Source organism: Entelurus aequoreus, linkage group LG17 (assembly GCF_033978785.1).
Source record: "Entelurus aequoreus isolate RoL-2023_Sb linkage group LG17, RoL_Eaeq_v1.1, whole genome shotgun sequence".
Taxonomy (NCBI): domain Eukaryota; kingdom Metazoa; phylum Chordata; class Actinopteri; order Syngnathiformes; family Syngnathidae; genus Entelurus; species Entelurus aequoreus.
The window spans coordinates 11,202,557-11,219,952 of NC_084747.1; the positions used below are offsets into that span (position 1 = coordinate 11,202,557).

The 17,396-nt window shown below is 35.2% G+C and overlaps 1 protein-coding gene and 1 pseudogene across 1 annotated transcript; both read right to left on the reverse strand.

Moving 5' to 3' along the window:
* Positions 1 to 17,396, reverse strand: part of LOC133632351 (protein NipSnap homolog 1-like) — a 302,488-nt pseudogene that overhangs the window by 220,204 nt on the left and 64,888 nt on the right.
* LOC133632065 (zinc finger protein 79-like) lies at positions 4,442 to 17,178 on the reverse strand. The gene is made up of 2 exons (XM_062024305.1): positions 16,893 to 17,178; positions 4,442 to 5,576 (listed from the first exon to the last, which is right to left on the reverse strand). The coding sequence occupies exons 1-2, from the start codon at positions 17,176 to 17,178 to the stop codon at positions 4,465 to 4,467; spliced, it is 1,398 nt and encodes a 465-aa protein (XP_061880289.1). The 3' UTR covers positions 4,442 to 4,464.

The window sequence follows — 17,396 nt, forward strand, 5'->3', positions numbered from 1 at the left end:
ACTGCTGCCACCGTGCGGCGACATTCAAGACGACTCAAGCCGAGACTGAACGTTTTTTTGTTTTTTTTTAATTGAACAATTAAATATACGAAACGCGGCAGTTTCCAACCAATATATTCCAGTATTTTTACATCACAACAACCAACATACTAATAATAATACTTATATAGCACTTTTCTAAGTTTTTAAAGACGCTTTACATGAACTAAAAATATATATAAAATAAAACTAACAAAAAAAAATAAAAAAATAATAGAAACATGTATGTATCCCAAAAATAAAAACAGTGAAAATCAGGTCTGAAGAGCTGCACCCAGGAAAGAATAAAAGTAAATAGAGACGGTTATAAAATGATTACAGCAAAAAAATCATTAAAATGAACATTACATAAAACAGGACCTATCTAAATCCAATCCATTTAATAAAGACCGTAAGGTGAGCACTTATCTTTTGAAATGTTCGTTTTTCTCCAGTGAGAGAAAGTAAAGTTTAATTTAGAAGGAGAACCATTAATAATCATTGTTCCGTTGTGTCCTTGGGCAAGACACTTCACCCTTGCTCCTGATGGCTGCTGGTTAGCGCCTTGCATGGCAGCTCCCTCCATCAGTGTGTGAACGTGTGTGTGAATGGGTGAATGTGGAAATAGTGTCAAAGCGCTTTGAGTACCTTAAAGGTAGAAAAGCGCTATACAAGTATAACCCATTTATCATTATTTATTTATTATTATTATTATTATTGTCCTTTGCAAACATGCCAAACAAACTAATAGTCAATCGTTCTACGGCCTGGTTTACACTGAATGTCAATTCCAATTTTTATATATTTTTTGCCAATATGTGACCTCTGTCGGATCTTTTCATGCCAACGTGCAATTCTGGATCCTTCGAACCCGACCCAGGCCTCTTTTTTTTTCCGTATGTGGAAGTAAATCTGGGGCCGTACTTATCAAGCTTCTTAGAGGGCCATTTTACACTTAAGTCCTGAGAATTTGCGAAATTTAGTCCTACTCTCAAACTTAAGAATAAAAGCTTTTTATCAACGTTCTTAAGTCTAAGAATCACTCCTACTCTCCACGATATTTAAGAGACCTTCAGAGGTGTCTTAAGTGGTTAGGAGTTGCCAGCAGGGGGTGGCACTGAGGCGAGAGAGACGTGCGCGAACGTTCAGGGAGCGGAACAATGTTCTGGATTTGTTTGATGACGAGCAGATCAAACGGTATCGTTTAGACAGAGCGGGTATTATTTTTGTCACAGATTTAATACTTTTCGATTCCATGTTGATTTCTGCATGTGGCTGCAGTGGGCTAGTATATTTAGAGCCACCCACACCAGTTTCAAATTAGTTGCCTAATTAATGAATTGGAAAGAAAATGTTATGGCAGTAGCGTACGTGTGTGGCCGTGAGGTGAGTGACGTCAGTGAGTGTGTGGGCGAGAGAAGAGAGGGAGCGGTAGCGTGAGTGCCGGCGGGGACTAGTTTGTTTTGTATTATTTTGTAGTTTATTGTCAAAATATACACTCCCATTGTCCACTTAAATATTTCCAAGATATTTCTTTATTCTTAGACAACGGATTCCCTTCCGTGATTGGTCATTTCTATGGACACAGAAATGACGTCACCTAAAATTGCGTTTACGGCACATAGTAATGTCGTAATTCAGCTCTGAGTGTGACACTTAAGATTCAGTCCTACACTTCGCTGAAAGTGTGAGTAAGACGCTTGATAACTAACTTTTAAGTGCAGCTTTCAGCGAAGAATTTATTTACTCTTAAGTCAACTCTTAGCAGACTTCTTAGGAGTCATTCTGAGAAGCTTGATAAGTACGGCCCCTGGTGTGTATCTGAGGTGACCGCAGTCTGAACGCCCGGGTCACGTTTATCCGATCATCGAAAGTTGATAGGCGTCACAATTCTTCGCCAATATATATATACGTTTGCAAAAGTAAAGAGTTGACAAATGAGCAGAAAACGGGCACAAAAATATTATGTTTTAGGAACTCGCGGCAAAGTTCCACCTCTCAGAGCGCTCGCCCACGTGTTCTTCGGAGCCGACATCAAAGCAAACAAAATACTTGCACTCTTCCTCTTTCATTGTCTCAGCCAGGGGTGTCAAACTCATTTTAGATGGGAGAAAAATCCACTCCAAGTGGGCCGGACTGGTAAAATCACGGCACGATAACTTGAAAATAAAGACAACTTGAGATTGTTTTCTTTGTTTTTAAAAATGGAACAAGCACATTCTGAAATTGTACAAATCATAATTTTTTCCCCCCACTTACATGTTGCGGTTAATAGTATTGTATTTTTGTCATTTTCTGAATAAATTATGTTATAATGCTCATCAGTCAACTCATTGGTGTTCATTTTCAATCTATCAAGATAAAAAAAATAATATAAAAATCAAATTACAGGATGTTATTGATGTAGTTTGCTCATTTTCCTGGACTGGTGTACTAACAACATGTGGTTGAATTTTTTACATATGTAACATCATCTACAAAGATACAACGAATTGCTATTGCGACATCTGGTGGACACATTTAGAACAGCAGTTTCTTTCATTCAAAAAATTTCGGCTCATTCTTATACTTAGAAAACTCATCCCGCGGGCCGGATGAAACCTGTTCAGGCCCGTGGGCCGTACGTTTGACACCCCTGTGCTAAAGGTTTTAAGTGTTGCACATGCGTACAAATGTTTTAAGTGATATTTTTCCTCTAAGGTTATATTAGTCTTCTTTTGTTGAGAAGAATCGTAGCATCATGTACAAAGATTAAAAATAATTGCGACAAGTAGTGGGCACATTTAGAACAGCAGTTTCTTTCATTCAAACATTTTGGCTCATTTTATACTTAGCCAACTCTTTCCGCAGGCCGGATAAAACCTGTTCATACGTTTGACACCCCTGGTCTAAGCGCAATAATATAGTTTAAAAAAAATGTTGATTTGAAATGACCACAAATGCCCCACGACCGACACCTACTAGAGTTGAAGCCTGTGTGACAGATTGCGTCGCATTACAGTGCTTCCCACACATTCATTTATTTGTGGCGGCCCGCCACGAAATAATTACGTCCACCACAAATTTAAAAAAATAAATAAATAAAATAAAATAAAATGTTGTCCTGTCCAGCTTCTCAGGCAAATCATATAGTTGATGTAGATGCCCATATAGGCTGTTCACATTTACTTTACAAAAGAGAAGTGTAGGATACTTCTCTTGTTGCCTTATTTGTATTTGACCACTACTGTTTTCTGTTTATTTGTTACTGACTGTGCCTCTGTTTCACTTTATGTTGCTGGTAAATAATATGGTTGTAGTAGTAGGCTAAAGTTAAATTATTTAGTATGCACTAATTAAAGGGGCAGAGCTTTAAGAGATAATTCAGCTTTTATATTTTATAAGATATATTTTTTGTAAGAACCACAATTAATAAATATATTTCAGTGAATAACTTATTGTTCAAATCTGTATATAAATAAAGTGTTGTAATTATATTGTAAAATGGATGGATGGATGGACGTTTAAAACAAAACTGTTATTATTAATTAGTAAGTATACATTTTTTGAGCCTTTTTAGAGTAAATCATATCATTGTAGTACATTGTGCAAATGACGCGATGATGTCATGGTGACCACGCCCATAGCCACGCCCCCACCGCCACAGGTATCTTGGCAGTTTATGGGAAACACTGTATTAGGCCAATGGTCCCCAACCTTTTTGTCCCACGGACCGGTGGGGAGGGGGGGTTGGGGGGGGGGGGGGGGGGGTATTTAAAAAAAATATATATATATTTTTTATTTTTTACATAAATAAATACAATCATGTGTGCTTACGGACTGTATCCCTGCAGACGGTATTGATCTATATTGATATATAATGTATATATTGTGTTTTTTATGTTGATTTCATAAAAAAATATATATATATATATATATATATATATATATATATATATATATATATATATATATATATATATATATTTTTTTTTTTTATTTCTTGTGCGGCCCGGTACCAATCGGTCCGCGGACCGGTACCGGGCCGCGGCCCGGTGGTTGGGGACCACTGCATTAGACGATGTTGTTTTTTGTAATGTGACCGACAAATAGAAAAAGTGAAGTGTGAAGTGAATTACATTTATATAGCGCTTTTTCTCAAGTGACTCAAAGCGCTTTACATTGTGAAAGCCAATATCTAAGTTACATTTAAAGCAGTGTGGGTGGCACTGGGAGCAGGTGGGTAAAGTGTCTTGCCCAAGGACACAACGGCAGTGACTAGGGTGGCGGAAGCGGGGATCGAACCTGCAACCCTCAAGTTGCTGGCACGGGTGCTCTACCAACCGAGCTATACCGCCCCAAAAAGATCGAATCTGACAAAAAAAAAAAAAATTGGACAGCTTACCCTGCAGTGTGAAGGTGGCCTGTATGTTTCTTTCCTACATGTTCATGTTGGCGGTGAGGGAGTCATTCCATGTGTGTTTTCATGTGTGTCACCATGTTTGCCTTGGCAGAGAATCTTTTACCGCAAATTAAGCAACTGAAAGGCTGTTCTCCCGTGTGCGTCCTCATGTGTCTCACCATGGTTCCCGTCTGGGAGAAGCTTTTCCCGCAAACCGAACAAACGCATGGCTTTTCTCCCGTGTGCGTCCTGGTGTGCGACAACATGTACGACTTCCGGGAGAAGCGCTCGCCGCAGGTGGGACAGCTGTAGAGTTTTTCCCCCGAGTGCGTCCGCAGGTGTCGGGAGTAGTCCCGCTTGTGGGAGAAGCTCTTGCCGCAAGCGGAGCATGCAAACGGTTTCTCGTGCGTGTGCGTTCTCATGTGCGCGACCATGTTCGACTTCTCGGAGAATCGTTTGTCGCATACCGAACAACTAAAGGGTTTTTCCCCCGTGTGCGTCCTCATGTGTCGGGCCAAGGTAAACCTGTGGGCGAATTTTTGTCCGCAAACCGAGCAAATGAAAGGTTTCTCTCCCGTGTGCGTCAGCATGTGCCGAGTCAAGCCGCCCGATTTAGCAAATTTCTTAGCGCAAACTAAGCAGGTCACGTAAGTCCCTGGCTTCTTTTTTGAGCATTCGTCGTGTTTGTTGCCAGCTTCGCAGTCCGTACCGCTGCTCAAAGGTTCCTGGGCATTGTTCCGGTTTTCGTCCTCAGGAGAGAGTGAAGTGTCGTCACTATCGGACAGCGGGGCGAAGAGGTTGTCTGCCTGTGCTCTTCCACAGTGGCCTCCATCTGCTTCTGTTGTCCAGTGTTGATGTGAGCTGCTGCTGGGAGGCTCCGCCCATCTGCGATGAAGCAGCGAGGACTCGGGTGGTTTCTCTTCAGTCTTCACACAGACTACAGTCAGTGGCAACTTGCTGAAATCGGCCTTCTCCGACCCGAGAAGACGCTCTCTCTCCTTGGTGACCCAAAGATCCTCCTCTTCCTCTTTAATGCGGGGGGGCTCCTCAGTGACCCAAAGTTCCTCCTCTTCCTCTTTGACGCGGGGGGGCTGTGAATACTCCGGCTTCAAAGTGGAGCTCCCCGCCTGCGGCCGAGGGCGACGTTCTTCTTGACAACCAAGCCGCTTGCGGACTTCTGCAGGACACAAACACACTTTAGACCAGACACGTCCGACATGATTTAATCCATCTAAAGCAGGGGTCGCCAACCCAAAATGTTAAAAGAGCCATATCGAACCAAAAACATTTATAAATTAATATCTGTCTGGAGCCTCCAATAAATACAAGTCTTATACAAGTGTTATAATGAAGACAACACATGATGTAAGTGTCTACATTAGCCTACTATCAAAATGACTTTAAAAGTCTTATATAAGTGTTATAGTGAAGACAACACATGATGTAAGTGTCTATATTAGCCTACTATCAAAATGACTTTAAAAGTCTTATATAAGTGTTATAGTGAAGACAACACATGATGTAAGTGTCTATATTAGTTATATTAGCCTACTATCAAAATGACTTTAAAAGTCTTATATACGTGTTATAATGAAGACAACACATGATGTAAGTGTCTATATTAGTTATATTAGCCTACTATCAAAATGACTTTAAAAGTCTTATATAAGTGTTATAATGAAGACAACACATGATGTAAGTGTCTATATTAGTTGTATTAGCCTACTATCAAAATGACTTTAAAAGTCTTATATAAGTGTTATAATGAAGACAACACATGATGTAAGTGTCTATATTAGTTATATTAGCCTACTATCAAAATGACTTTAAAAGTCTTATATAAGTGTTATAATGAAGACAACACATGATGTAAGTGTCTATATTAGTTATATTAGCCTACTATCAAAATGACTTTAAAAGTCTTATATAAGTGTTATAGTGAAGACAACACATGATGTAAGTGTCTATATTAGCCTACTATCAAAATGACTTTAAAAGTCTTATATGTGTTATAGTGAAGACAACACATGATGTAAGTGTCTATATTAGTTATATTAGCCTACTATCAAAATGACTTTAAAAGTCTTATATACGTGTTATAATGAAGACAACACATGATGTAAGTGTCTATATTAGTTATATTAGCCTACTATCAAAATGACTTTAAAAGTCTTATATACCGTATTTCCTTGAATTGGCGCCGGGAATATAGTATTCGCCTGCCTAGAATTACAGCCGGGTCAAATTCGTTTCGCAAAATAATTAGCGCATGCTTGGCACTTCCGCCGGGTCAAATATGAGTCATTAAATGACTCCCGCCTCCTGGTGGTAGAGGGCGCTAGTGATCCTTCTTGCGACTACCAGTACTGCAGGAGACAGGTACTGCAGAAGAAGACAACAAGCAGCAAGCATGCAGCAATTGTTTGCTTGCACTTTTACCATGGAGGATTACATATCTAAAATAAAACCGTTTTCTAAACTGGACTTTCAATCGAAGCAGGAGGTAATAATTAAAGGAATATCTCCAGAGACTTTTAAAATTGAAGAAAGATGAGAAAGACTGCCTTTGATCAGAAGCAGCTGCACATGGACCCATTTACAAGTATAAGGTAAGATCATAATAACGTTTTTTTTTATTAAATGTGCTTTTCATGATAAGGTATGCGCCGGAGTGAGAAGAGGTTTTAAAATAATTAGAGCATGCTTGCTCATTCCGCATGGTTTTGGTAACCGCAGGAGTGAGAAGAGGTTTTAAATTAATTAGCGCCCCTGCGGCTATTCAAGGAAATACGGTAAGTGTTATAATGAAGACAACACATGATGTAAGTGTCTATATTAGTTATATTAGCCTACTATCAAAATGACTTTAAAAGTCTTATATAAGTGTTATAATGAAGACAACACATGATGTAAGTGTCTATATTAGCCTACTATCAAAATGACTTTAAAAGTCTTATATAAGTGTTATAGTGAAGACAACACATGATGTAAGTGTCTATATTAGCCTACTATCAAAATGACTTTAAAAGTCTTATATAAGTGTTATAATGAAGACAACACATGATGTAAGTGTCTATATTAGCCTACTATCAAAATGACTTTAAAAGTCTTATATGTGTTATAATGAAGGCAACACATGATGTAAGTGTCTATATTAGCTATATTAGCCTACTATCAAAATGACTTTAAAAGTCTTATATAAGTGTTATAATGAAGACAACACATGACGTAAGTGTCTATATTAGTTATATTAGCCTACTATCAAAATGACTTCAAAAGTCTTATATAAGTGTTATAATGAAGGCAACACATGATGTAAGTGTCTATATTAGTTATATTAGCCTACTATCAAAATGACTTTAAAAGTGTTATATAAGTGTTATAATGAAGACAACACATGATGTAAGTGTCTATATTAGCCTACTATCAAAATGACTTTAAAATTCTTATATAAGTGTTATAATGAAGACAACACATGATGCAAGTGTCTATATTAGCTATATTAGCCTACTATCAAAATTACTTTAAAAGTCTTATATAAGTGTTATAATGAAGGCAACACATGATGTAAGTGTCTATATTAGCCTACTATCAAAATGACTTTAAAAGTCTTATATAAGTGTTATAATGAAGGCAACACATGACGTAAGTGTCTATTTTAGTTATATTAGCCTACTATCAAAATGACTTTAAAAGTCTTAAATAAGTGTTACAATGAAGACAACACATGGTGTAAGTGTCTATATTAGTTATATTAGCCTACTATCAAAATGACTTTAAAAGTCTTAAATAAGTGTTACAATGAAGACAACACATGGTGTAAGTGTCTATATTAGTTATATTAGCCTACTATCAAAATGACTTTAAAAGTGTTATATAAGTGTTATAATGAAGACAACACATGACGTAAGTGTCTATATTAGTTATATTAGCCTACTTTCAAAATGACTTTAAAAGTCTTATATAAGTGTTATAGTGAAGACAACACATGATGTAAGTGTCTATATTACAAATTACACAAACAACTATGATAAATGCAGCCTATATTACATACAGATAAAGTGTCATGAGACATACAAATACAAAATTAAATACACAGAGGACATAAGCAAAGGAAATTAAATGAGCTCAAATATAGCTACAAACGTGGCATAATGATGCAATATGTACATGCAGCTAGTCCAGATAGCATTGTGCATTCACGCACCGCATAAAACGTTTGGTGGACAAAATGAGAAGAAGCAAGAAGTGGCATAAAACACGTCTTTCTGTAGCAGCGTCGCAGAAAGTTGTACATGTAACCAAACTACGGAGAGTTCAAAGACCGCTGAAATTAGTAGGACAAAACGGCGCTCGCCAAATACTCTCACCAGTAAGGCATGTTTGATATAAACAGTGGGATTTCTAACAGTTAGGAAGGTTTGTGCTGCTAGTTGCCGACCCTCGATCTAGAGTAAGGACAGGGTAAATTATGTCCTCTCGTAAGTTCTAGGTATGGATGATAGGTAATGCGAGTTGTTTGGGGGGGAAGTAGCACACGTTCAAATACAGATTTTAACCCTTTCATCGCCTATCTGTATAACATGTTTGAAATCAACTTAAAACCATAACCAAATGGAAAAGTGATTCACACGGAAGCGTCACTCCGTGTGTGCTGCTGCGAGCTGAGCTAACAAGAACAGCTCAAACTACTGACCATGGACTCGCTGACGTATGTGACACGTCGCTAGGCAACAGGCACCGCCTTTCAGAAGGCACACACAGACGCATACGCAAACTTAGCTTAACTGCATTACGCCAGATATTAGATGGTTTTTTTTAAGTAGCGCAATAATTACTTTCCCTAGTAATTAATTACATTTATTACAGAGTAATTATGTTAGTAGTTCAGTTACTTTTTTGGTAAAGTAACGAGTAACTATAATTAATGACTTTTTAAAAGTAATTTTCAGAATACAGCCTGTCTGTCACACAGCATCATGAAGCAGTTGGCAGGTTGGTGTGTATGTCCTATAATAATGTTCATTGTGTGTATGTCCTATAATCATGTTTATTGTGTGTATGTCCTATAATATTATTTATTGTGTGTATGTCCTATAATATTATTTATTGTGTGTATGTCCTATAATATTATTTATTGTGTGTATGTCCTATAATCATGTTTATTGTGTGTATGTCCTATAATATTATTTATTGTGTGTATGTCCTATAATAATGTTCATTGTGTGTACGTCCTATAATATTATTTATTGTGTGTACGTCCTATAATATTATTTATTGTGTGTACGCCCTATAATATTATTTATTGTGTGTATGTCCTATAATAATTTTTATTGTGTGTATGTCCTATAATAATGTTTATTGTGTGTATGTCCTATAATAATGTTCATCGTGTGTATGTCCTATTATAATGTTCATCGTGTGTATGTCCTATAATCATGTTTATTGTGTGTATGTCCTATAATCTTCTTTATTGTGTGTATGTACTATAATCTTGTTTATTGTGTGTATGCCCTATAATCATGTTTATTGTGTGTATGCCCAATAATAATGTTCATTGTGTGTATGTCCTATAATAATGTTTATTGTGTGTATGTCCTATAATATTATTTATTGTGTGTATGTCCTATAATATTATTTGTTGTGTGTATGTCCTATAATATTATTTATTGTGTGTATGTCCTATAATAATGTTTATTGTGTGTATGTCCTATAATAATGTTTATTGTGTGTATGTCCTATAATATTATTTATTGTGTGTATGTCCTATAATATTATTTATTGTGTGTATGTACTATAATACTGTTTATTGTGTGTATGTACTATAATAATGTTTATTGTGTGTATGTCCTACAATATTATTTATTGTGTGTATGTCCTATAATATTATTTATTGTGTGTATGTCCTATAATAATGTTTATTGTGTGTACATCCTAAAATATTATTTATTGTGTGTATGTCCTATAATATTATTTATTGTGTGTATGTCCTATAATATTATTTATTGTGTGTACGTCCTATAATAATGTTTATTGTGTGTACATCCTAAAATATTATTTATTGTGTGTATGTCCTATAATATTATTTATTGTGTGTATGTCCTATAATATTATTTATTGTGTGTATGTCCTATAATAATGTTTATTGTGTGTACATCCTAAAATATTATTTATTGTGTGTATGTCCTATAATAATGTTTATTGTGTGTACATCCTAACATATTATTTATTGTGTGTATGTCCTATAATAATGTTTATTGTGTGTATGTCCCATAATAATGTTTATTGTGTGTACATCCTAAAATATTATTTATTGTGTGTATGTCCTATAATATTATTTATTGTGTGTATGTCCTATAATAATGTTTATTGTGTGTATGTCCTATAATAATGTTCATCGTGTGTATGTCCTATAATAATGTTTATCGTGTGTATGTCCTATAATCATGTTTATCGTGTGTATGCCCTATAATCATGTTTATTGTGTGTATGTCCTATAATCATGTTTATTGTGTGTATGTCCTATAATCATGTTTATTGTGTGTATGCCCAATAATAATGTTTATCGTGTGTATGCCCAATAATAATGTTCATCGTGTGTATGTCCTATAATCATGTTTATCGTGTGTATGCCCTATAATCATGTTTATTGTGTGTATGTCCTATAATCATGTTTATTGTGTGTATGTCCTATAATCATGTTTATTGTGTGTATGCCCAATAATAATGTTCATCGTGTGTATGTCTTATAATCATGTTTATCGTGTGTATGTCCTATAATGTTTATCATGTGTATGTCCTATAATAATATTTATTGTGTGTATGTCCTATAATAATGTTTATCGTGTGTATGTCCTATAATGTTTATCGTGTGTATGTCCTATAATAATATTTATTGTGTGTATGTCCTATAATATTATTTATTGTGTGTATGTCCTATAATAATGTTTATTGTGTGTACATCCTAAAATATTATTTATTGTGTGTATGTCCTATAATATTATTTATTGTGTGTATGTCCTATAATATTATTTATTGTGTGTATGTCCTATAATAATGTTTATTGTGTGTACATCCTAAAATATTATTTATTGTGTGTATGTCCTATAATATTATTTATTGTGTGTATGTCCTATAATATTATTTATTGTGTGTATGTCCTATAATCATGTTTAGGAGTTGAGTTTGAAACAGATTGTGTGCCCAAATAAGATATTTTTCCTCCCCACAATGTTGATTAATAGCGTTCTATGTTGGCTTGTACTACTTCATTGGGTTTCCTTCCTTTCCAGGACACTTTTAATATTCTACGCACACACCACATCTCAAATGATTCCAGTCTTTTTGCAATTGATATGGTTATAGTCCAGGTTCTTGTCCTAAGCGTAACAGAAAATGATTGAAAAGCACTGGCTTAGATTGACCTAAAAAATAACCTTTTCATGAACTCAAAAAGCACCATAGCACACATGTCTATGTTAACAGCACAAAAAGCACCATAGCACACATGTCTATGTTAACAGCACAAAAAGCACCATAGCACACATGTCTATGTTAACAGCACAAAAAGCACCATAGCACACATGTCTATGTTAACAGCACAAAAAGCACCATAGCACACATGTCTATGTTAACAGCACAAAAAAACTGTCTCTAGGGGTGCGATCGGGGTGATAATTTGGCATTTTAATTCCAGTAGGCCATATTTTGATTGTATTATCATTTGTAAGATAGATGGATGGATCGATTTCTGTATCGTCATAGTAAATTATATACAATGACATTTAGGTTACAATAAAATCAATAATAAGGACCAAGAAAATAAATACTATTTAAGCCAGATGAGGTGGTTCGGGCATCTGGTCAGGATGCCACCCCAACGCCTCCCTAGGCAGGTGTTCAGGGCACGTCCGACCGGTAAGAGGCCACGGGGAAGACCTAGGACACGTTGGGAAGACTATGTCTCCCGGCTGGCCTGGGAACGCCTCGGGATCCCCCAGGGAGGAGCCGGACCAAGTGGCCGGGGAGAGGGAAGTCTGGGCTTCCCTGCTTAGGCTGCTGCCCCCGCGACCCGACCTCGGATAAGCGGAAGAAGATAGGTGGATGCTAAGCAAGTAGTGCCTATCCTAAAATAGGCAATTTCTGTATTAAAAAAAGATCAGTGTTTCCCATAAACTGCCAAGATACCTGTGGCGGTGGGGGCGTGGCTATGGGCGTGGTCACCATGACATCATCGAGTAATTTGCATAATTTACTACAATGATATGATTTTCTCTAAAAAGGCTCAAAAAATGTATACTTACTCATTAATAATAACAGTTTTGTTTTAAACGTCCATCCATCTATCCATTTTACAATATAATTACAACACTTTATGTACATATTTATATACAGATTTGAACAATAAGTTATTCACTGAAATATATTTATTAATTGTGGTTCTTACAAAAAATATATCTAATAAAATATAAAAGCTGAAATGTCTCTTAAACTCTGCCCCTTTAATTAGTGCATACTACTACAACCATATTATTTACCAGCAACATAAAGTGAAACAGAGGCAGAGGTGTCCTGTCACAGTGATTTGGTGATGGCTTGAGAATACAGAACTGTGTAACGGTGTTGGGCGGCATAGCTCGGTTGGTAGAGTGGACGTGCCAGCAACTTGAGGGTTCCAGGTTCGATCCTGGTCACTGCCGTTGTGTCCTTGGGCAAGACACTTTGCCCACCTGCTCCCAGTGCCACCCACACTGCTTTAACCCTTGTGTAATGTCCATATTGTTGTTACTCAGCCTGAACAGATGTTGACCTTCTCCCAATAAACATCTGTTCAGTATTTCAACATAAAAGTGTTAGATTGTGAGGCATTAAAAGCCACAAGGGGTCCATCAGACCCACAAACGCTGGCTGAGTAACAACAATATGAACATTTCTCTGGCAGTTTGTGTATCCCACAGGGATTCTTCTGTTGTGTTTCTGCACCTGCGCTTCCCACACAACATTGTTTGTCAACACTGTCTGCTCTCATTTTCTCGCACATTTCACCCTCTGATGTTCTGTGTACCTACACTCTGTCCTCCTCCTCCTCAATTTCCACACTTCTATTAATGTGTAGGGGGGGTGTGTGGTCATTAAATATGTATTGTGATATATGTTCTTCACAGAAAATGAGCCAAAGTCAGTGAGTCTCAGTTTGTGAAGTGAATTATGTTTATATAGCGCTTTTTCTCTAGTGACTCAAAGCGCTTTTACATAGTGAAACCCAATATCTAAGTTACATTTAAAGCAGTGTGGGTGGCACTGGGAGCAGGTGGGCAAAGTGTCTTGCCCAAGGACACAACGGCAGTGACTAGGATGGCGGAAGCGGGGATCGAACCTGGAACCCTCAAGTTGCTGGCACAGCCACTCTAACAAACAATTAATTAATAAAAAATGAAAACGATGATGTTAGTGAACATGTAAACCTACCATAATGTTAGTTAACATGTATAAACCTACCATAATGTTAGTTAAGATGTATAAACCTACCATGTTAGTGAACAAGTAAACCTACCATGATGTTAGTTAACATGTATAAACCTACCATGATGTTAATGAACATGTATAAACCTACCATAATGTTAGTAAACATGTAAACCTACCATGATGTTAGTTAACATGTATAAACCTACCATAATGTTAGTTAACATGTATAAACCTACCATGATGTTAGTTAACATGTATAAACCTACCATGTTAGTTAACATGTATAAACCTACCATGATGTTAGTTAACATGTATAAACCTACCATAATGTTAGTGAACATGTAAACCTACCATGATGTTAGTTAACATGTATAAACCTACCATAATGTTAGTGAACATATAACCGTACCATGATGTTAGTTAACATGTATAAACCTACCATAGTATTAGTTAACATGTATAAACCTACCATAATGTTAGTGAACATGTAAACCTACTATGATGTTAGTTAACATGTATAAACCTACCATAATGTTAGTTAACATGTATAAACCTACCATAATGTTAGTGAACAAGTAAACCTACCATGATGTTAGTTAACATGTATATCCCTACCATGTTAGTTAACATGTATAAACCTACAATAATGTTAGTGAACAAGTAAACCTACCATGATGTTAGTTAACATGTATAAACCTACCATGATGTTAGTTAACATGTATATCCCTACCATAATGTTAGTTAACATGTATAAACCTACCATAATGTTAGTTAGCATGTATAAACCTACCATAATGTTAGTGAACAAGTAAACCTACCATGATGTTAGTTAACATGAATAAACCTACCATAATGTTAGTTAACATGTATAAACCTACCATGATGTTAGTTAACGTGTATAAACCTACCATGTTAGTTAACATGTATAAACCTGCCATGATGTTAGTTAACATGTATAAACCTACCATAATGTTAGTGAACATGTAAACCTACCATGATGTTAGTTAACATGTATAAACCTACCATAATGTTAATGAACATATAACCCTACCATGATGTTAGTTAACAAGTATAAACCTACCATAGTATTAGTTAACATGTATAAACCTACCATAATGTTAGTGAACATGTATAAACTTACAATAATGTTAGTGAACATGTATAAACCTACCATAATGTTAGTTAACATGTATGGCCCTACCATAATGTAAGTTAACATGTATAAACCTACCATAATGTTAGTGAACATGTATAAACCTACTATAATGTTAGTTAACATGTATAAACCTACCATAATGTTAGTTAAGAGGTATGAACCTACTATAATGTTAGTGAACATGTATAAACCTACTATAATGTTAGTTAACATGTATGAACCTACCATAATGTTAGTTAAGATGTATAAACCTACTATAATTTTAGTCAAGATGTATAAACCTACTATAATGTTAGTTAAGATGTATAAACCTACTATAATTTGAGTTAAGATGTATAAACCTACTATAATGTTAGTGAACATGTATAAACCTACTATAATGTTAGTTAACATGTATGAACCTACCATAATGTTAGTTAAGATGTATAAACCTACTATAATTTTAGTTAAGATGTATAAACCTACTATAATGTTAGTTAAGATGTATAAACCTACTATAATTTGAGTTAAGATGTATAAACCTACTATAATGTTAGTGAACATGTATAAACCTACTATAATGTTAGTTAAGATGTATGAACCTACTATAATGTGAGTTAAGATGTATAAACCTACTATAATGTTAGTTAAGATGTATAAACCTACTATAACGTTAGTTAAGATGTATAAACCTACTATAATTTAAGTTAAGATGTATAAACCTACTATAATGTTAGTTAAGATGTATAAACCTACTATAATTTTAGTTAAGATGTATAAACCTACTATAATGTTAGTTAAGATGTATAAACCTACTATAATTTGAGTTAAGATGTATAAACCTACTATAATGTTAGTTAAGATGTATAAACCTACTATAATTTGAGTTAAGATGTATAAACCTACTATAATGTTAGTTAAGATGTATAAACCTACTATAATGTTAGTTAAGATGTATAAACCTACTATAATGTTAGTTAAGATGTATAAACCTACTATAATGTTAGTGAACATGTATAAACCTACTATAATGTTAGTTAACATGTATGAACCTACCATAATGTTAGTTAAGATGTATAAACCTACTATAATGTTAGTTAAGATGTATAAACCTACTATAATGTTAGTGAACATGAATGAACCTACTATAATGTTAGTTAACATGTATAAACCTACTATAATGTTAGTGAACATGTATAAACCTACTATAATGTTAGTGAACATGTATGAACTTACTATAATGTTAGTTAAGATGTATAAACCTACTATAATGCTAGTGAACATGTATGAACCTACTATAATGTTAGTTAACATGTATAAACCTACCATAATGTTAGTGAACATGTATGAACCTACTATAATGTTAGTGAACATGTATAAACCTACCATAATTTGAGTTAAGATGTATAAACCTACCTTAATGTTAGTTAAGATGTATAAACCTACCATGTTAGTTAAGATGTATAAACCTACTATAATGTTAGTTAACATGTATAAACCTACCATAATTGTAGTTAAGATGTATAAACCTACTATAATGTTAGTTAACATGTATAAACCTACCATAATTGTAGTTAAGATGTATAAACCTACCATGATGTTAGTTCAGATGTATAAACCTACTATAATGTGAGTTAAGATGTATAAACCTACCATGATGTTAGTTCAGATGTATAAACCTACTATAATGTTAGTTAAGATGTATAAACCTACTATAATTTGAGTTAAGATGTATAAACCTACTATAATGTGAGTTAAGATGTATAAACCTACTATAATTTGAGTTAAGATGTATAAACCTACTATAATTTGAGTTAAGATGTATAAACCTACTATAATGCTAGTTAAGATGTATAAACCTACTATAATGTGAGTTAAGATGTATAAACTTACCTCCTCCGTGCCAAACAATCGGAGTGTTGCTAGAAGCTTCCAGTTGTCGATGCCGCTCCTTTTCCTGTATGGTTCTAGAAAGTTCCTCCTCGTACGACGCTATGGTTCTTTCAAACAGCGCGAATATTTCATCGGCCGCCGCCATGAGTCGCTCCTTCACCAACTCCTTCAACATTTTGGATGTTTTAGTGACAACAACTCCAATGTTGTGCTTCGTCTGGAATGTGTCGCTTTCTGTCGTTTCTTCTTCTTCTTCCTCCTTTTCTCTTTCTTTTGGCTCAATCATATATGTCTATGGGCTCAATGGCGTGTTGGCGCCATGACTTGCACAGCGCCACCTGCTGCACCGGAGTATGCAACGTGGGCTTTACCGCTGTACCTTCTTTACATTGGTCAAAATCTAAATATCATTTAATACGTTATTTTATAAAAACATATGTGTACATAAAAATAAAACTATTTCTTCTCACATCATCCCATGTACTTTGTATATTCTATAAAATA

Excerpts from the sequence above, each read along its gene's own strand:
- LOC133632065 (XM_062024305.1), bottom strand. The coding sequence starts at position 17,178 with ATGATTGAGCCAAAAGAAAGAGAAAAGGAGGAAGAAGAAGAAGAAACG. Across the intron at positions 5,577-16,892 it reads GATTGTTTGGCACGGAGGAG|AAGTCCGCAAGCGGCTTGGT; the intron begins GTAAGTTTATAC and ends TGTGTCCTGCAG.